Source organism: Chanodichthys erythropterus, chromosome 12 (genome assembly GCF_024489055.1).
Source record: "Chanodichthys erythropterus isolate Z2021 chromosome 12, ASM2448905v1, whole genome shotgun sequence".
In the NCBI taxonomy this organism is placed as follows: domain Eukaryota; kingdom Metazoa; phylum Chordata; class Actinopteri; order Cypriniformes; family Xenocyprididae; genus Chanodichthys; species Chanodichthys erythropterus.
This window is the reverse complement of record NC_090232.1, coordinates 27,447,048-27,465,044: the sequence shown is the minus strand read 5'-3', so window position 1 is coordinate 27,465,044 and position 17,997 is coordinate 27,447,048. Positions and strand designations below refer to the sequence as shown.

Here is a 17,997-nt window from a genome sequence, read left to right as displayed (position 1 = left end):
ATACGATACGATCACGATAATATCGCGAGTCAGCGATTCTGCGATAATCGATATATCGCTAGACAATCCTATAATGATACATCGCGATATTGGTCTTAACATGAAAACAAAATGCACGTGAAAAGGTTAAGTGCAGGTTAACGGATAAATCCGATCTTATATGTATATTTAATAGAGTTCACGTCACCAAAAGCAAGAAATATGAGGTGCATTTTATTGACCATCAGTTAATTTCAAAATCAAAGACTGCAATAGGAGAGAGCGGCAACAGCACTGGTATAAGGTATCATTACTTTTAATGAAGATAATTGTGTGTTATGCGTCTGCGACTTACTTTCACTTTCATATGCGGCAGTTTGCGCGTCAGCTTGCTGAAGAGATCTGCGGCGATTAGTGATGCAGTAGCGTTGTCATATCTGACTCTCACATGTTTCAGTTTTAGTATTTTTGGGAGAAGTAAAATTTACATATGTAGTTTCAACAACCAGATGCATTTAGACTGAGCATAGACAGTTTTGACTGGAATGCGTCCCAGACCATCTCCTGAAGTGGTTTGAGCGATCGGATTTAAATCCGTCTCAAATGCGTTTATAGGCATTTAGGCATTTAGACCTGGTCTTTTCACGATCAGATAGCTATCCGATCAGAGAAAATGCATGAAGTCACCAGGTGCAAACAGACCCTTTGACGTTCTTCAAGCGCTTAGATATACACGGGAGCGTTCGAAAGCAGGCGTCTATCAGAGGATCCCTAATATATGCTTTCGAATGCTCCCGTGTATATCTAAGCACTCGGTGAAGAACGTCAAAGATGTCTACGACTGTCACATCAATAGTATAAAAGTGCGTCAAGACTTTGAACTTAAACGTGGCTGGGGCATCTATTTTACTCACACTGCTGTCCGCCATCCTGTTAATAACCTCTTTTTCTTAGGCTAGTTAACTTAAGTTCACGTTTCCCTCATTCATGTGTCGAGCGCCGCCTTGAAGTAGGACGTTTTGAGCAAAGAAATCTATATATAGCGCTTTATTTTTTTAAATTAAAATATCGATATTTGGCGCAGCGATACGAATCGCATCGCACAGAGAAGGATGACGATATATCGCCATATCGATATTTTGTCCCACCCCTATTATCAGTAAAAATGCAAGTGATCGCGCTGGCGCCTCCATGTCTTGCAGTAAGTGTGCTATACTTTAGCTTACACTCACCACACAAACACTTGGATATGCACCTAATAATAGCGCACATTTGTATAGGTTAATGTTAAAGGGAGTGGCCATCTAAAGTTGCTATTACTTACATGTTTCAAATGATGCCATATTTGAGGTTGATGGATGATTTCCTACCCAACATACTGTTGTTACCACAAGGAACCGCCATTAACAATCTGTCCCTCACGAACTGCGTGACTTCGCCACAAGATTTTTTTTTCGTTTCTGCGCCAATTTTGGTCAACTAAGCCTCTTCTAGTCGACTAGAAGCCATCATCTCAGCTCAAATCTCAAGTTGCAGTGCACACACACCAAGCAAGTGAAGTCAAGTCAGTGGCTCACTTGAAGCAAGTCAAGTCAAGTTTTATAGTAACTGATTGAATACTTTATTGAACACCAACAATCAACACGAAGTGTTCAAAAGGATAAAAACACAAAAAGCCCATAGGCTTATTTCCATTGTGGTCCTTAAGAAGGAAGATGAGTAACATTACATGTACTAACAACATTGAGGACAATGAATTCATATGTTTATCTTATATATTTATATATTTTTTATGATTTATCACCTATAGACAGTGACAGGAAGTTACTTTCCCATTAAAGGCCAATATTTGCCCCTTAAATTGATTTCCAACCTATTAAAATGTATGTATCATCGAGTTCCTGCGAAAAAGTGATCTCGTAAGTTTAGGTGAGAGCAGACGCATATCGCGGCTGGGCAACTAACTCAAGCTCCTCTTTTATCGAAATCCTCCAACATTTCTCTTTAAAAATTCTCGTTTTAGACTTATAATTCACGACCAGTGTTTTGTTTTGCTCTATCCTCTGCGCTTCCGCGTTTGTCAGTACGTCATGCGTCGGGTCAGAGGTCACTCTTCCACTGGAACTCGATGATGCATACATATTAAAACACATGTACGGCCATTGCAAGAAGCCAGTGATTATAGTTTATCAAGTTTTAAATATGGATATTTTTCTTACAAACCCCATCAATTACCTTCAGAAGGCATTTATTAACCCACTTGGGTTGTATAGATTACTTTGATGGATAGATTCGCTTTTTGGATCTTCAAAAACTCGGGCACCATTCAATCCCATTACAAAGCTGGGAAGAGCCAGAGTAATATAACTCAGATTGTGTTCGGCTGAAAGAAGAAAGTCATATATACCTATGGCTTGAGGGTGAGTAAATTATAGGATAATTTTCATTTTTGGGTGAACTATTACCTTTATGTAGGCCACATTTAATGAGGTATAGATATTCTGTCTGCAGGCCTCAGTAAACCTGTCAAAAATGTTTGACTTTCACCCTAGCAGTAGTATGCTAGCTCAGGGACAAAATTGTCCAAGGTCAACACTGGTATGCAGTTAAGCAAGGAGTGATGATGGGAATGGTGACTGAGGAAAAAAAAAGAGGCTCAAAATAGGTTTCGCTGTAGCTTCGTGGAACATAGTGAAGAGGAGAGAGAAAAACAGAAAGGGAAGGGGCAGTTGGGTTTATGTACAGCTGCTATCTGGGTGGAAGAATCTGGCCTGAGTTAGTGACTCTGTTGGGGTTTGATTGCCTATGTGCGCCAGTACTTCTGCTGTGGCTCTGTGGGGGATTCAGTTCTATCCACCTCCCCCTCAATAGCCTGTCTGTCATACATCTGTAAAGATACAATGCCTGGAACAGACCTGAATCTCACCAGATGTAATTCTACAAATATCTCATTGAACTCACAGGTTGGTAAATTGTGGTTGGTTAAGTCAGTTTGGCAGAACTGGGGGAAAAAAATAAAATAAATATATATATATAACAGTATGACAGTATGTATAGTTTAGGAAAATTACAAAGTAATTAGTAGCTATGGAAAAAAATTAGAAAATGTCAATTAGATCGCCATAGCTTGTTAATAGCATAGTAAATCTTTTTAAACAACACAGTGTTTCTGTCAGAGCTCAACAAAGGTCCACGGCAGTGTATAGAACCTTTTCAGTCTATGTCTGTCTAAGTTGAATGTATGTATTTGTTTGTTGAGAATAATAGCTTTGAAGGAAAAAAATGCACATAAAAGAACAGCTGCATAAATAAAGGTGTTCTCAGGTAGAATAAGGCTTCATCTCCAGACATGCACAAACATAAGCCTATTGTAGAAAAAAAGAATTCTGTCAAAAAACAAGCAGGTTGTTGTGGTCAAACGTCTTCATTATCAATAGACCTAGGAATTCACCCTGAGGCACTCTACCCTTTGACCTGCCGCCTCGTCAATAACAAGCCTAACACATTTCCAGCTCTTCCATGACAACATGTAACACGAACTGTCTGTGTACAGTACAGTAACCCACAGATTTGCTGAAGCTGTTGTTGTACACGTCTTTTTTATTTTAATTTCTCCTTCATTTGGGTGTGAGGGTGGAACAACAAATATAGGAATTAGTCACGCAAAATGCCTTCTGTTGCTGAAATACCACCCAAATCCCTCTGCACAGGCTTTGGGTCTAATTGGGTTTAAAACGTTTAGGGTAAGTGGGTCCGGTTTCATACTGGATTAGATCACAGAGCATACATGGCCCTGCTAAGCCTTTGTAATGTGAATGTTCTGGTACCCTTCTCTTGCTCTGCGGAAGGACAAGGTTAGGGTCGACACGTATCACAGGTGCTGTTCTAAAGAGCGCTCCCAGAGAGCGTCTTTAAATACAACACTTGCGCTGCCATGCATGCATCTTTCTGTTTTATTTTTGGTCAGTGGTTATTGAGCACCTTGCCTTCCCTTTAGCGTCGAGGGAATTTACAGAAATTTCAGCCAAAAATCTTCAAAAATGTTAATTTGGTGAAGTGACGGTGGTTGTAAGGCATCATATTAAAAGGCATAGTTCCCCTAAAAGTGAAAATTCTGTCATCATTTACTCACTATGTCAATGAAAAATTGTATGACATTCTTTCTACCGTGGAACACACACACACAAAAAAAAAAAAAACGTGTTCGACAGCAAAAAGAAAGTTATGCAAGTTTTGAACAACATGAGGGTGAGTAAATAAAGAATTTTCATTTTTGAATGAACTATTCTTCACTGGTTATTACATATTACAGGACTGTACTGAATGTAACAGATGGACTTATATATTAGCCTGTTAATTTTATTGATGCTGTCCAATGTGTCTCACTGAACACCTCTCTATCTGTAGTATATAAATCACCTGAATATGAATCTTTGGGCTTTGATCTGACTGTGGAGCGGCTGGTCTCCATTGGCTACCCACAGGAACTGCTCGGTTTTGTTTACGACCCCACTTTCCCTACAAGGTAAAGAACTCTCATTGGCAGATCATATTTGAGAAAGTTATCAGTACCAAGATTATCTTGTGCTAATTTTCCTATAAATATAAAATCACATCTAACCCTTTATTGTACTTTCTTACAGAGGTCTTGTGTTTGACACCATGTATGGCAACCTCCTGAAGGTGGATGCTTATGGAAACATCCTGGTCTGTGTCCATGGCTTTAACTTCCTGCGAGGGTGAGTAATCCCGGCCCCCGATGGATGGGCTTGGTTACTGATCTCTGATAAAACCAGTGGAGTATGTGCTCAATGTTCCTGTGTTCCCTGCCAGCCCTGACATCCGAGAGCTCTATCCCAACAAGTTTATCCAGCGTGATGACACAGAACGCTTTTACATCCTCAACACACTTTTTAACCTTCCAGGTAGGCACTTCATCACTGTCCTACATATCCCTGTCACTGGCTGCCATTCAGAGATACATTAACAGTGGATTTTTTTTTTTTTTAACTCTTTTAATACTTGTCTTTGTGAGGAGTGTGTATATGAAATTTCCTTAATTGCAAAGTGTTTGAACAATCTGATCTTTGTTCTGACTGACTAACTGCTGCCATATTTGGATAAAATAATAAGGTGCAGTTTTTTTCTCTGGAATTTCGTTGTATAGTAGTACAGAGTGAGTAATGAATTGAATTTTTATCAAAATGCAAGCTTGTTTTTTTATTTTAAAGTCACAATTGTATTTCCAATTACATTTAAAGCAGGTAATTGTTGTTATGGACTAGTATAATTAATTTTTTACAGCTTCTTTTTAAATAAACCAAGCAAAGTTGCTACTGAACTTAAAGGGTTAGTTCACCCAATAATGAAAATTATATCATTTATTGCTCACCCTCATGTCGTTCCACACCTGTAAGACCTTCGTTCATCTTCGGAATGCAAAATAAGATATTTTTGATAAAATCCGATGGCTCAGTGAGGCCTGCATCGCCAGCAATAACACTCTCTTTTTCAATGCCCAGAAAACTACTAAAAACATATTTAAAACAGTTCATGTGACTACAGTGGTTCAACCTTAATATTATAAAGCGACGAGAATACTTTTTGTGTACCAAAAATAACAAAATAGCGACTTTATTCAACAGTATCTAGTGATGGAGTGAAGCAGTGTCAAAACACTGCTTCATGAAGCTCCAAAGCTTTACGAATTATTTGTTTCGAATCAGTGGTTTGGAGCGTGTATCAAACTGCCAAAGTCACGTGAACTATTGAAATTTCAAAACACGACGTAACAAAGCCTTGTTTACTGAAATCAAGTGATTTTTGGCACTTTGAACCACTGGCTTTGAAGCTTCATGAAGCAATGTTTTGAAATCACCCATCACTCGATATTGTGGAATAAAGTTGCTATTTTGTTACTTTCGGATTTCCTTGTACTTAGGCACATTCAAAATTTAATTCGTAGGACAAAATATAGAACCTTTTCTATGCACTGTTGATAAATGAGGGCCCTGGTACCAGTGAGGTGAAACTGCGGGTGGACATCTAACTCTGTAACAGTGTTTCCGACCAGAAATTAAATTTATTAGTGATGGATGAGATTGCAATGTTTGCTGGCTAAATATGCCATTTCATTCCACACTAAAAATGAGTACCCGTGTCAGGAAGACTGTGGTGTCACAGGATGCGTCCTAATTAGTTGCTGATGCATTTAAGCTTGACAAAATTTTGCTTGGTAACCTTCATTAGTCAGCATGGCGTAGAGGGTATTAACGTCCCCATAGTGTCAGCAACTGACGCAGCGTTCCCTATGAAAGAGAACATTTCTGGTTATGTTTGTAACCCTGGTTCCCTACACATACAGTTTAATGGCTGATAAAAATTATTTATGGCTGGTAAATTTTCTCAAGTCACCAGCCATTGGCAGGTGTGGCAAAATGTTATTTTTACGCTCACTGCCATTCAAAAGTTTGGGGTCAGTAAGAGTTTTTAATATTAAAGTCTCCTATTCTCATCAAGGCTACATTTATTTGATCAAATATACAGTACAAACAGTAATATTGTGAAATATTATTGCATTTTAATATATTTTTAAAATGTAATTTATTCCTTTGATGGAAAAGCTGTAATTTCAGCAGCCATTACTCCAGTCTTCAGTGTCACATGATCCTTCAGTGTTGAAAACGGTTACGCTGCTTAATATTTCTATGGGAACTGTTCAATATATATTTTTTTATTTGTTTGTAACATTATAAATGTCTTAACTGTAACCTTTGATCAATTTAATGCATTCTCACTGAATAAAAGTAAATTCTTAAAAAAAAAAATCTTACTGACTCCAAACGTTTAAAGGGGGAATCAGTAGTATTTCAGAAACACTGTTTGGAAGTTAGTTGGGCCGATACCAACAAAAAACGTCTAACCAATCAGCATTAGGGGCGTATGATGGTCGAGGAGAGAGAACAAGCAAGAGTGAGATTTGAAAATAATAATAAAAAAAAAACTGCAGAACGAGAGATGTGACACAATACAAAAGAGCTCAAAAGAATATCACTGGAATGAAGGTTTATGACTGGGCAAGCGCTTTAGGACCCGTGTTTGTATTAGAAAAGCTTTCCAGTGCTGGAGAGAGGGAAGACCTGAAAACAGATGCGGAGGCTGCTTTGATCCTGCTACTCATGTAAGTAACGCTGGGTTTTGATTCTCTGGAGCTGCTATACTGTTGGCGACTAACAACGAACACTTTGTATTTACTCTTGTGTACTGTACGTTCATTTTTTGTGCTTTCTTGTCATTCGTTCATCAACTGCGCTTTATTTTTCATGAAGTATTTTGTTGTGTTGTCAGCTGTGATAAACAGACATGCATTCTCACATTGCGTAACAGTGACCAGATAGTGAGAGTTGTACGGTTAAACTACTGCACACCGATGACCTCTAGAGAATGAGGTTTGAATAGAGAATTGATAGTGCACTCGCCTCGCATGCCAGCAGCAATCGGGCCGGGGTTCGAGACCGACTCGAAACAGGGTGGTTAGGATTGGAGTGTGAGTTTTGGTGGCGGAGCAATGAAGAGAGGGGTGGGTTTGTTTGGGTTGATTTCAAATATCAACAATGTCCAACAGCATTGGTCAAATAATACTTACAGCACCTTTAAACGGTAGTGTATAATTTAAATGATGTGCAAAAAATTTTAGAACTTTGAGAACAACTTTCACATTCTCTGTCTTTCTATATCTGTTTTTCTCTCTCCGCACAGAAACATACCTCTTAGCCTGCCTGGTTGACTTCTTCTCAAACTGTGACCGATATTCCAGGTAAGAGTTCCAGTGACTATGATTCTATTACTCTGTTGCCTTGGACACTGCATACAGCCATACCAGTGATTGATAATCAGTATCATTTACTGTGGGTGAGGACTATTTGATATTCTATATCAGTCCACCAGAAAGCACGTTACGACTTGATAAGAAAATCTTAATACAGCATAAACATTTTACAACTATGCTATAAAACAGGATGACACAAGCAGATTGTTGTCTGTGATTCAACTATGGTTCATGCATGACATAATTTATCATCAGTTTACTGTAACTTGCTAATGACTAATCACAGTGCATGTAAATAGACAGTTTAAAAATATAACTTTTTAAACAGCATGGAAAAAACTTTATTCATGCTCTGGAAAAAAAAAAAAAAGCAGCCAGACCTATTTAGTGTAGATAAAGTCTTGTTAAAACGTAATAGTCTGTGATTTGTGTTTTGGTATGGATGCATGTCCTCTGAAACACCTGTTGGTCCTTTTAGGGGGAGAGAGCTTTCCTGTTTGGCTCGGACAACCTCAAACAAGGGAAGACTGTCCCATTTAAACATGTCTGACTGTGGATAAAATGTGTCATAGCTGGCGCTCGGCCTCTTACTCTGCTGTCCCTTTGTTCTTCTAAACCTTTAGCTGTGAAACAGGCTTTAAGGATGGAGATCTCTTCATGTCCTTCAAGAGCATGTTCCAAGATGTCCGAGATGCTGTAGACTGGGTACATTTTAAGGTAACAAGATTCTCTGTTTGTCTTTCTTTCTTTCTTTCTGAAGTCAAGCCACCTTTATTCATATAGCACTTAGAAAAATACACAGATAAAAAAAATAAGGATCAGTGATGCACACGGATAGGGCTGTCAAACTATTAATCACAATTAATCGCATACAAAATAAAGGTTTGAGTTTGCCTAATATATGTGAGTGTACTGTGTGTAATTATTATGTATATTTAAATACAAACACATTCATGTATATATTTGAGAAATATTTACAAGTATATGTATTTATTTATATTTTTATATAATTTATATTATATATAAATAAAAATATTTTGCACATAAATAACAGTTCTCTTAAATATACAGTACAGTCCAAAAGTTTGGAACTACTAAGATTTTTAATGTTTTTAAAAGAAGTTTCATCTGCTCACCAAGGCTACATTTATTTAATTAAAAATACAGTAAAAAACAGTAATATTGTGAAATATTATTACAATTTAAAATAACTGTGTACTATTTAAATATATTTGACAAAGTAATTTATTCCTGTGATGCAAAGCTGAATTTTCAGCATCGTTACTCCAGTCTTCAGTGTCACATGATCCTTCAGAAATCATTCTAATATGCTGATTTTCTGCTCAATAAACATTTATGATTATTTTCAATGTTGAAAACAGTTGTGTACTTTTTTTTTTTTTTAGGATTCCTTGATGAATAGAAAGTTCAAAAGAACAGCATTTATCTGAAATACAAAGCTTCTGTAGCATTATACACTACCGTTCAAAATTTTGGGGTCAGTAAGAATTTTTATTTTTATTTTTTTTTAAAGAAATTAAAGAAATTAATAATTTTATTCAGCAAGGATGCATTAAATCAATCAAAAGTGGCAGTAAAGACATTTATAATGTTACAAAAGCTTAGATTTCAGATAAACACTGTTCTTTTGAACTTTCTATTCATCAAATAATCCTGAAAAAAATATTGTACACAAATATTTTGTACAATTGTACACATTAAATGTTTCTTGAGCAGCAGATCAGCATATTAGAATGATTTCTGAAGGATCATGTGACACTGAAGACTGGAGTAACGATGATGAAAATTCAGCTTTGCATCACAGGAATAAATTACTTTGTCAAATATATTTAAATGGTACACAGTTATTTTAAATTGTAATAATATTTCACAATATTAATGTTTTTTTACTGTATTTTTAATTAAATAAATGTAGCCTTGGTGAGCAGACGAAACTTCTTTTAAAAACATTAAAAATCTTAGTGGTTCCAAACTTTTGGACTGTACTGTATATACATTAATTTGTGTGTATTTCTATATACATAATAATTACACACAGTACACCCACATATATTATGCAAACTCAAACTTTTATTTTGTATGTGATTAATCACGATTAATCGTTTGACAGCCCTACACACAGAGTTCAATTCTGCTGTAAAGCAGCTCTAAAAAGACAATAGTGTTATTCAGCTGAAGTCAATTCAGTTTAAGAACTGTGTAAAGTTCATAAATTATGAAATGAGTTCAATTCAGCTATAAGCAGCTCTACAGAAAACAGTGATGTCATTATTCAGCTAAGCTGAGTTCTCATCCAGTAGTGTGTGTGCAGTCAAATCAGTAATATTGTTCATTTTAAGTTGTCACAGTAAGTCAGAGTAATCTGCCAAAGTAACATTAATGTGGTCATTAATATCAAGCATCTATGATTAATAGTAAAATGGACAGTAGCTGTTTATTGGATTCATAAACAAGTGTTTTAGATGCATGTCATAAACTTGCTCCGTTGCTGATTTACTCAGGGAACACTGAAGGAGAAAACAGTGGAAAACCTGGAGAAATATGTTGTGAAAGATGTAAGTTTGTCTTTTTTTTTTTTTTTAAGTTACTAATTTGCCTTTTCATGTTAGTTTTTGCAAGGGAAATATAATATATATATATTTTTTTTTCATCTAAAGGCAAAGTTGCCATTGCTGCTGAGCCGCATGACTGAAGTCGCCAAAGTTTTCTTAGCCACCAACAGTGACTACAAATACACAGAAGTGAGTTTACTGATGCTAACACATTCATAAGCTCTCTTTCAGAATCTAGTGAGCTGCCTAGCTGCATACGCGCAACACAGCCACCTACTGTATGGCAGCATGCTTACTATAAGGACAGATTTGGAATGCTTTAGATTGGCAGCTTTATGTAAGCTAACAGCTCAATACTCCAATAACATAGCGCGCACAAATGTTGGCTAAAAAAAAAATCCATTTTAAAAGACCTTCGTCAGGGTAGATGCCATATTGAATTTTACTTGTATAAAAGTCCTACATCACATGTCATTTTCACAACTCGCAACTTTCAGAACTGTTTAAAAGAGTTTTTGTGTACTGAAAGGCTTTTGGAAAGATTTCATTAACTGAACAATTGTTATGTTGTTAAACAACAGTACAGGCCATTGAACACACTGTATTTTAGCCTATACCTCACAGCCACGTTTTCATTCCTCTTAAAAAGTAAATATGGCATTGCTGCTACCCTCACTAAAGTCTATTACATTTAACCATTTTTTCAGTACTTTTTAGTATTATCAACACTATCACTATCAGTATTATTACTCTTTGTTTTTCTGAACGTTTCTGCCTTAGATCTGCCTATTTTTTTATGCATGAATAATCTTTCAGCAGGGACCCTCTCAAAAATTAGATGTTTCATCTCAAGGGCCTATCCTTTCAATAAATTCAAAATTAAATATTTTAGAGCTTTACATAACTAGAAAAAAAAAATATATTAAACAATTTCATTACTTAAAAAATAAAAAATCCATGACTTTCTGGTCTAATAAAGACACTTTCCCTCATATTTGAGACCATGAGAACCCTGGTTGATTAAAAAAAAAAAAAAAAGAAAAAAAAAAAAAAGCTTTTCAAACAGCTTTTCGTCAGAACTGTACCTATGATTCCTTAAAAATTCCTCTGTATGCAGCTCTTTAGGTTTTGGATCAGAGCAACAGACAACCACACATGCAACTGGTTTGTTTCATACTATCTATGAAGCTATTTGTTCAAGCCATCATCATCTTTTAACAAATCCAGCTTTTGTTTCGATTTGTTTTACAGAAAATTATGACATACTTGTTTGACTTCCCACATGGCCCAAAGGTATTAATATTTTTTCAACCTCTATTCAGCCTCTTGAGTTTCCTGCCATATATTGTTGCTCATAGTAATGTTTTTTCTGTTGTAGCATGGCACTCCACACCGTCCGTGGCAGTCGTACTTTGACCTCATCCTAGTGGATGCTCGAAAGCCTTTATTTTTTGGAGAGGGAACAGTTCTGAGACAGGTGGATACAGTGAGTATATCACACCAAAACCCCTACAAAAACAGAAGCCAACTCTCCAAGTCAGCAGGTGTAGTATTGCACATCCTGGAACATTTTATCCTGCTGAATGCAGTCACAAAGAGGGTTAGTCAGCAATGAGTACGTTTATACTTGAAGTCTGCTGAGAGGAAAATTCCCTGTCCTGTCTTCCCTTTGCAATATTAAGGGGCTAAACAGTTCACAGCACGAATAGCTTGCTGGCAAGAGCCAATCTGAGCAGTGCAAAATGCTAAATTGATTTCAGTTCTTATTTTGTGGGTGTATTTACATCATTACCTGATTTACATAATTTGAGTTTGTCGCTAAAACAGCGCAGACGGTGTGTGCACATAAAAACAGTGCTTTTAGCAGGAGCAATTGATTCTTTGTTAGTATCTGTGCTGAGAAAATGTAACATTAAAAAAAGGTAAAAAAAAAAAAATGAACGGTAATAAAGTTCATCAGTGGTTCAAAACCATTTTGACTCCAAGACCCCTAATCTTCCAAGACGATATTCAAAGGCCTATATTCTGATGTAATGGCAAAGCTGCTTGTTTTTTTCATGTTTCTGCATTAACTAATAGTGACAATATTTTCAAATTTCCAGATTTTCCAAGATTATGAACACTGGTTCATAAAAAATTACATGAAAATGAAATTAGGAAATACAATAGCTACGTTTACATGGACACTTTTTGTTTCAATTCAAATTGATGAATCCGAACATAGTGTTTCCATGAACACTAAATAAAGTGATCGGGTTGATGTGCACGTTTATATGTCACAAGCTTCAAATCGGATTTGATCTTTTTTTGACATGCGCACGCTGCATGAATTTTCCGCTGTTGCCGCATACTAACCATCATTCTGCCATTGCTTCGTTTCTTTGTTTTAAAAAGCAGACTTAATATTTATCTATTTGGGGTCCTGATTAGGAGACAACGGGCACATGAATCCCACGCCCAAAACAAGGCGTCTGTGGATGAGAGTCTGAAGCAAGGACTGGTGAGACAACGCTGTCCTGCAGCACTTCACAGACGATAAGTGAAATGAGAATTTTAGAATGGCACGACAGTTACTTATTACACTATATTCACCAACAACAGCTCGTTCCGTATGTCATAAGTCATTAGGTCGTTTCTACGTCTTAGCACACCGTGCAGAGCTTTCCAGTTTTTGTTTTAAACCGATCAAGTGTTTACTTGTCATATCGAATGTGTTAGAAAAGGTTTAACCCTCCCCTTACAATCCAAATTAAATTTTGATTGTATTTTGCCAATTCATTCCTATTGGCGTTTTTTATTCCAACTGTGCTAGTAATCTGATTATTAGGGTCCATGTAAACACAGCTACCTGTATGTGTCGTAGCTTATTTTAAAGCTTGTTTGTCTTATTTTAAGTCATCTCGCCACATTCTCTGTTCTTTATCCCAGACCACAGGGCGACTGAAAATAGGAACATACACTGGACCTTTACAACATGGCATTGTTTACTCTGGAGGTACTGGAAATACTTGGATAAAGATGCAAATGACACACACACAGATGTATCTCCTCAAGGCCCTGAAACATATTCTGTGGATGACTAACATTGAGATCACAAGTCTATTACAGATTTATCACATGATTTTTCACTGCATGTGTAGTCGGTTAATATTTTACAATATGGTTCTATGTGTTGACATTTTTTAAAAATACTTCTAAAGCATTTATTAATCTTAGGTAATGTTAATTTCAACATTTACTAATACATTATTAAATTTAAAAGTTTTATTTGTAAATGCTGTACAAATATATATTGCTCATTGTCAGTTAATGTTAGTTAAGGCATTAAGTAATGTTAACTAATAGGAGCTTGGTGTAAAGTGTTAGTTCTGATTCACTAAAGGCAAAAGCTGTGAGATTATTTGAGATTATTTTGACAAATATAGTGATTGTAACCATTGAATATGCCATAGAAATTATATGAAAATCATTACTTTAAAAATGTGTGTTGTCATCTCTGCCCAGGTTCCTCTGACACTGTGTGTGATTTGCTCGGAGCAAAAGGGAAGGATATTGTGTACATTGGGGATCATATTTTTGGAGACATTCTTAAGTCCAAGAAGCGACAAGGATGGCGGACATTCCTGGTGATTCCTGAATTGGCTCAGGAGCTGCATGTTTGGACAGACAAAAGCTGTGAGTGTCGCCATATTTCAGTAAAATAAGCCTTTAACTTGTTTCTCACAGCACACATGTTAACAGATTACAGCATTGTTGGCATAAGCACATTGGTGATGTATAGCTGCAAGTAGAGATTTGGTGCTGAACTTTTCAGAAAATATAGCGAATATCCGCTGTAAACCTATTGTGATCTTTTTCAATATGAGCTTTTATAGCAGTTTATAGCTATATTTTGGGATTTGGGTTCCAAACCATGTAGATTTATTACCATTTTGATGTAAATATAACCCCTCTTCTATTAAATTTAGATTTGTTGACTATCAATTCTGTAATTCTGTAATAATAATTTTTTTATATATTATGACCATTACTAAAGGGATTACTAAAGGGAACCTAGAAATTATTTTTTTTCTGTTACAAAGCTGTCATTGTGAAAAGCACAACACAAGCAGTTATGCTGCTAAGTTCGGATTACTTGATAAAGAAAGGAATGTTCACAAAGAGAAAGAGGAAAAGAGAGTGAGATAACTCTTGAAAGGCTAAGGAAAAGAGATGTGAAACCCAATCATGATAGGGTTCTGCCCTCTCATTTACAGCTCTATTCGAGGAACTGCAGGGTTTGGACATTTTCTTGGCAGAACTATACAAGTGAGTAAAGTTGCCTCTATCCCTCGGCACCTGTGTCTGTCTGTGTACACCTGGTAAACCCTACCTACATCATGAGGACCAAATCCCCACAAGGACAGGGCATTTTTAGGTCCCCATGTAAAAAAAAAAAAAAACTGCTTATAAAATCAGATTTTTTTTTTCTGTGATGGTAAGGGGACAGAATATACAGTTCTTACAGTATAAAAATCGATATACCTATGGAATTTCCTAATAATGATAGGAATACCTATGTGTGTGTGTATGTGCACGTGATCGGGTATATATGGGATGTGCAAAATTCTGAATTTAAAATGGGATCCTTTTTTCATGAGGTGAAATTTGATTTGAATTGGCCACACTCCGCAAGGATGCCGACAGGAATTGGAAATGACTGAAGTGCAATTTAAAAAAAATAAACACAGTCAAGACAAGAGAGGACTTACATTAGCCCAACAGCGATTTTAATTGTACTTTTCAGCATCACAAAATATCCATCACATTGTTTTAACTTTTATAAAAGTAAATGTCGACATTTGAATCTATTGAATGTGTCCATGCCATTTCTGAATTACCGTAATTATGAGATTCCTACTTGTAGAAAGCACTTTTAACTACAAATTACAAGCTTTGAATTTGAGCTCCAACTTGTACTGCTTCATCAGTAAAATGTAGTTAAATAGTTATCTCATGATATTTCTGTTTAATAATTCCTCTAATTGGCTATTGTTGATATTTTACTAATGCAGAGACACACAATACAGTTTAATGTAGCTAACAGAGTTTGATAAGTAATGACTAATGTCCTGCTAAATGAACTAATAAAAAGTTTATTAATAAGGCATTCGCGTTAAAAATGTTCCGTGTTGTATTGTGGTATTGACTGTTGATTACTCAAATTTATGCAGATTAATTTTACCATTTTGGCCATAGAAATGCAAAATTACAAGCCTGAGTAGCCTATGTGAACAGGTTGAAATTATGGTAATTACACACTATAATTTTTTCTCGCTATCCTTATACGACCTTCTAGACTCATAGGGCTGGAGCCTATCCCAGTTTCTTAGGCCAGAGGCAGAGGAAAGCACCCTAGCTAAACTTTTCTCTTGCTCACATTCTTTCTTTCTGTAGGCATTTGGACAGCAGCAGCAATGAGAGGCCAGATATCAGTGCCATCCAGAGAAGAATGAAGGTACACAAAGATGCATACTAAATCACAAGCTAATTTTACTAGATGTGAAAGGGCTGAAATTGTATCTTAGTTTACAGTATGTACAGTATCTCACACAAGTGAGTACACCCCTCACTTTTATTTTATTATATCTTTTCATGTGACAACACTGAAGAAATGACATTTTGCTACAATGTAAAGTAGTGAGTGTACAGCTTGTATAACAGTGTAAGTTTGCTGTCCCCTCAAAATAACACACAGCCATTAATGTCTAAACAACTGGCCACAAAAGTGAGTACACCCCTAAGTGAAAATGTCCTAATTGCTTTTGCTGATAATTTACTCACCCCCATGTCACCCTTATTCACCCTCATTCGTCTGGTATCATTTAAAGCCCTTTGAAGCTGCACTGAAACTGTCTTTTGGACCTTGAACCGTTTGGTGCCCATCAAAGTCCATTAGTCTGTCATTGCTCAGACCATATGCCGCACACTGCATCAAATTGGTCTGAATGGCTGTCGTCCCAAAAGGAAGCCTCTTCTAAAGATGATGCACAAGAAAGCCCGCAAACAGTTTGCTGAAGACAAGCAGACTAAGGACATGAATTAATGGAACCATGTCCTGTGGTTTGATGAGACCAAGATAAACTTATTTGGTTCAGATGGTGTCAAGCGTGTGTGGCGACAGCCAGGTGAGGAGTGCAAAGACAAGTGTGTCTTGCCTACAGTCAAGCATGGTGGTGGGAGTGTCATGGTCTGGGGCTGCATGAGTGCTGCCGGCACTGGGGAGCTACAGTTCATTGAGGGAACCATGAATGAGCAGAGCATGATCCCCTCCCTTCGGAGACTGGGCCGCAGGCCAACATGACAACGACCCCAAACACATCTCCAAGATGACCACTGCCTTCTAAAGAAGCTGAGGGTAAAGGTGGCCAAGCATGTCTCCAGACCTAAACCCTATTGAGCATCCGTGGGGCATCCTCAAACGGAAGGTGGAGGAGCGCAAGGTCTCTAACATCCACCAGCTCCGTGATGTCATCATGGAGGAGTGGAAGAGGACTCCAGAGGCAACCTGTGAAGCTCTGGTGAACTCCATGCCTGAAAGGGGTTAAGTCAGTGCTGGAAAATAATGGTGGCCACAAAAAATATTGACATTTTCACTAAGGGGTGTACTCACTTTAGTGGACAGCGGTTTAGACATTAATGGCTGTGTGCTGAGTTATTTTGAGGGGACAGCAAATTTACACTGTTATACAAGCTGTACACTCACTACTTTACATTGTAGCAAAGTATCATTTCTTCAGTTTTATCACATTAAAAGGTATATTAAAATATTTACAAAAATGTGAGGGGTGTACTCACTTATGTGAGATACTGTATCTATCAGTCTCATTTATTAACAAGTGTCTTTAACTACAATGTACTAGCATTTCAATTAATCATTTGATACAATGCACATATTGTGTACATATGTTTTTAAATTGTACTAATGTTTTAAATACTGTAACCCTGCATGTAATTACAGCTGTAATTAATTTCTGTAATTAATCAGTATTAATTACACTGTTGACCTTTCCCTTACACCTTAACACACCCTTAAACCTAACCAAACCTGTCCTAGCCTTACCCTTATCACACCTCAATAGCAGTGTTTTGCAATACAACATGAACACAATAATCACATTGTACCCAAGAATTTTTTTTTCATGTAAGTACATAGTAGTTAAAGACACCTAATATAAAGTGACTTATCTATCTATACCAGTGTTTCTCAAACTTTTTCTGCCATTCCCCACTTTGGAGATAGGGAAGGGTTCCGAGCCCCACCTGTCCCCAGTTGCCCCAACAAAATGTTAATAAACTAGGCTTTAAGTTTAACTGTTAAAATGTATTCATTTATTTTATTAACATCACATTTTAAAAACAAAACATCAAAAAACAGATTTAAAAACTTTGAAATAGAGAAAATAAAAGTGCATATAAAGACTTTGTTCAAAAGTAAATAATAATAATAACCTTTCATGTGTGAGTTAAAATTAAAATATTCTAAGTTTTTGTTAACGTGACCGTTATTTTAGAACGTGTTTTCATGGCGACCTATCATGCCATTGTCACGTCACACACCGCAGCCACAAAAACACT

General features: G+C 36.6%; 1 protein-coding gene across 5 annotated transcripts in view; it reads left to right on the top strand.

The window, feature by feature from the left end:
* nt5c2b (5'-nucleotidase, cytosolic IIb) overlaps window positions 1–17,997 on the top strand; it is a 32,932-nt gene that overhangs the window by 9,866 nt on the left and 5,069 nt on the right. For 2 of the 5 annotated variants that reach the window (XM_067404950.1, XM_067404949.1), the window contains 13 exons: window positions 4,387–4,504; window positions 4,623–4,718; window positions 4,813–4,904; window positions 7,738–7,795; window positions 8,431–8,524; window positions 10,330–10,383; window positions 10,486–10,569; window positions 11,632–11,673; window positions 11,759–11,866; window positions 13,309–13,375; window positions 13,885–14,055; window positions 14,637–14,688; window positions 15,817–15,877. In XM_067404950.1, coding sequence (XP_067261051.1) covers window positions 4,387–4,504; window positions 4,623–4,718; window positions 4,813–4,904; window positions 7,738–7,795; window positions 8,431–8,524; window positions 10,330–10,383; window positions 10,486–10,569; window positions 11,632–11,673; window positions 11,759–11,866; window positions 13,309–13,375; window positions 13,885–14,055; window positions 14,637–14,688; window positions 15,817–15,877 — 1,097 coding nt within the window. Of the gene's footprint in view, window positions 1–4,386; window positions 4,505–4,622; window positions 4,719–4,812; window positions 4,905–4,982; window positions 7,160–7,737; window positions 7,796–8,285; window positions 8,337–8,430; window positions 8,525–10,329; window positions 10,384–10,485; window positions 10,570–11,631; window positions 11,674–11,758; window positions 11,867–13,308; window positions 13,376–13,884; window positions 14,056–14,636; window positions 14,689–15,816; window positions 15,878–17,997 lie in introns of those variants that run through there. The other 3 variants (XM_067404954.1, XM_067404953.1, XM_067404951.1) reach the window with 3 other exon arrangements.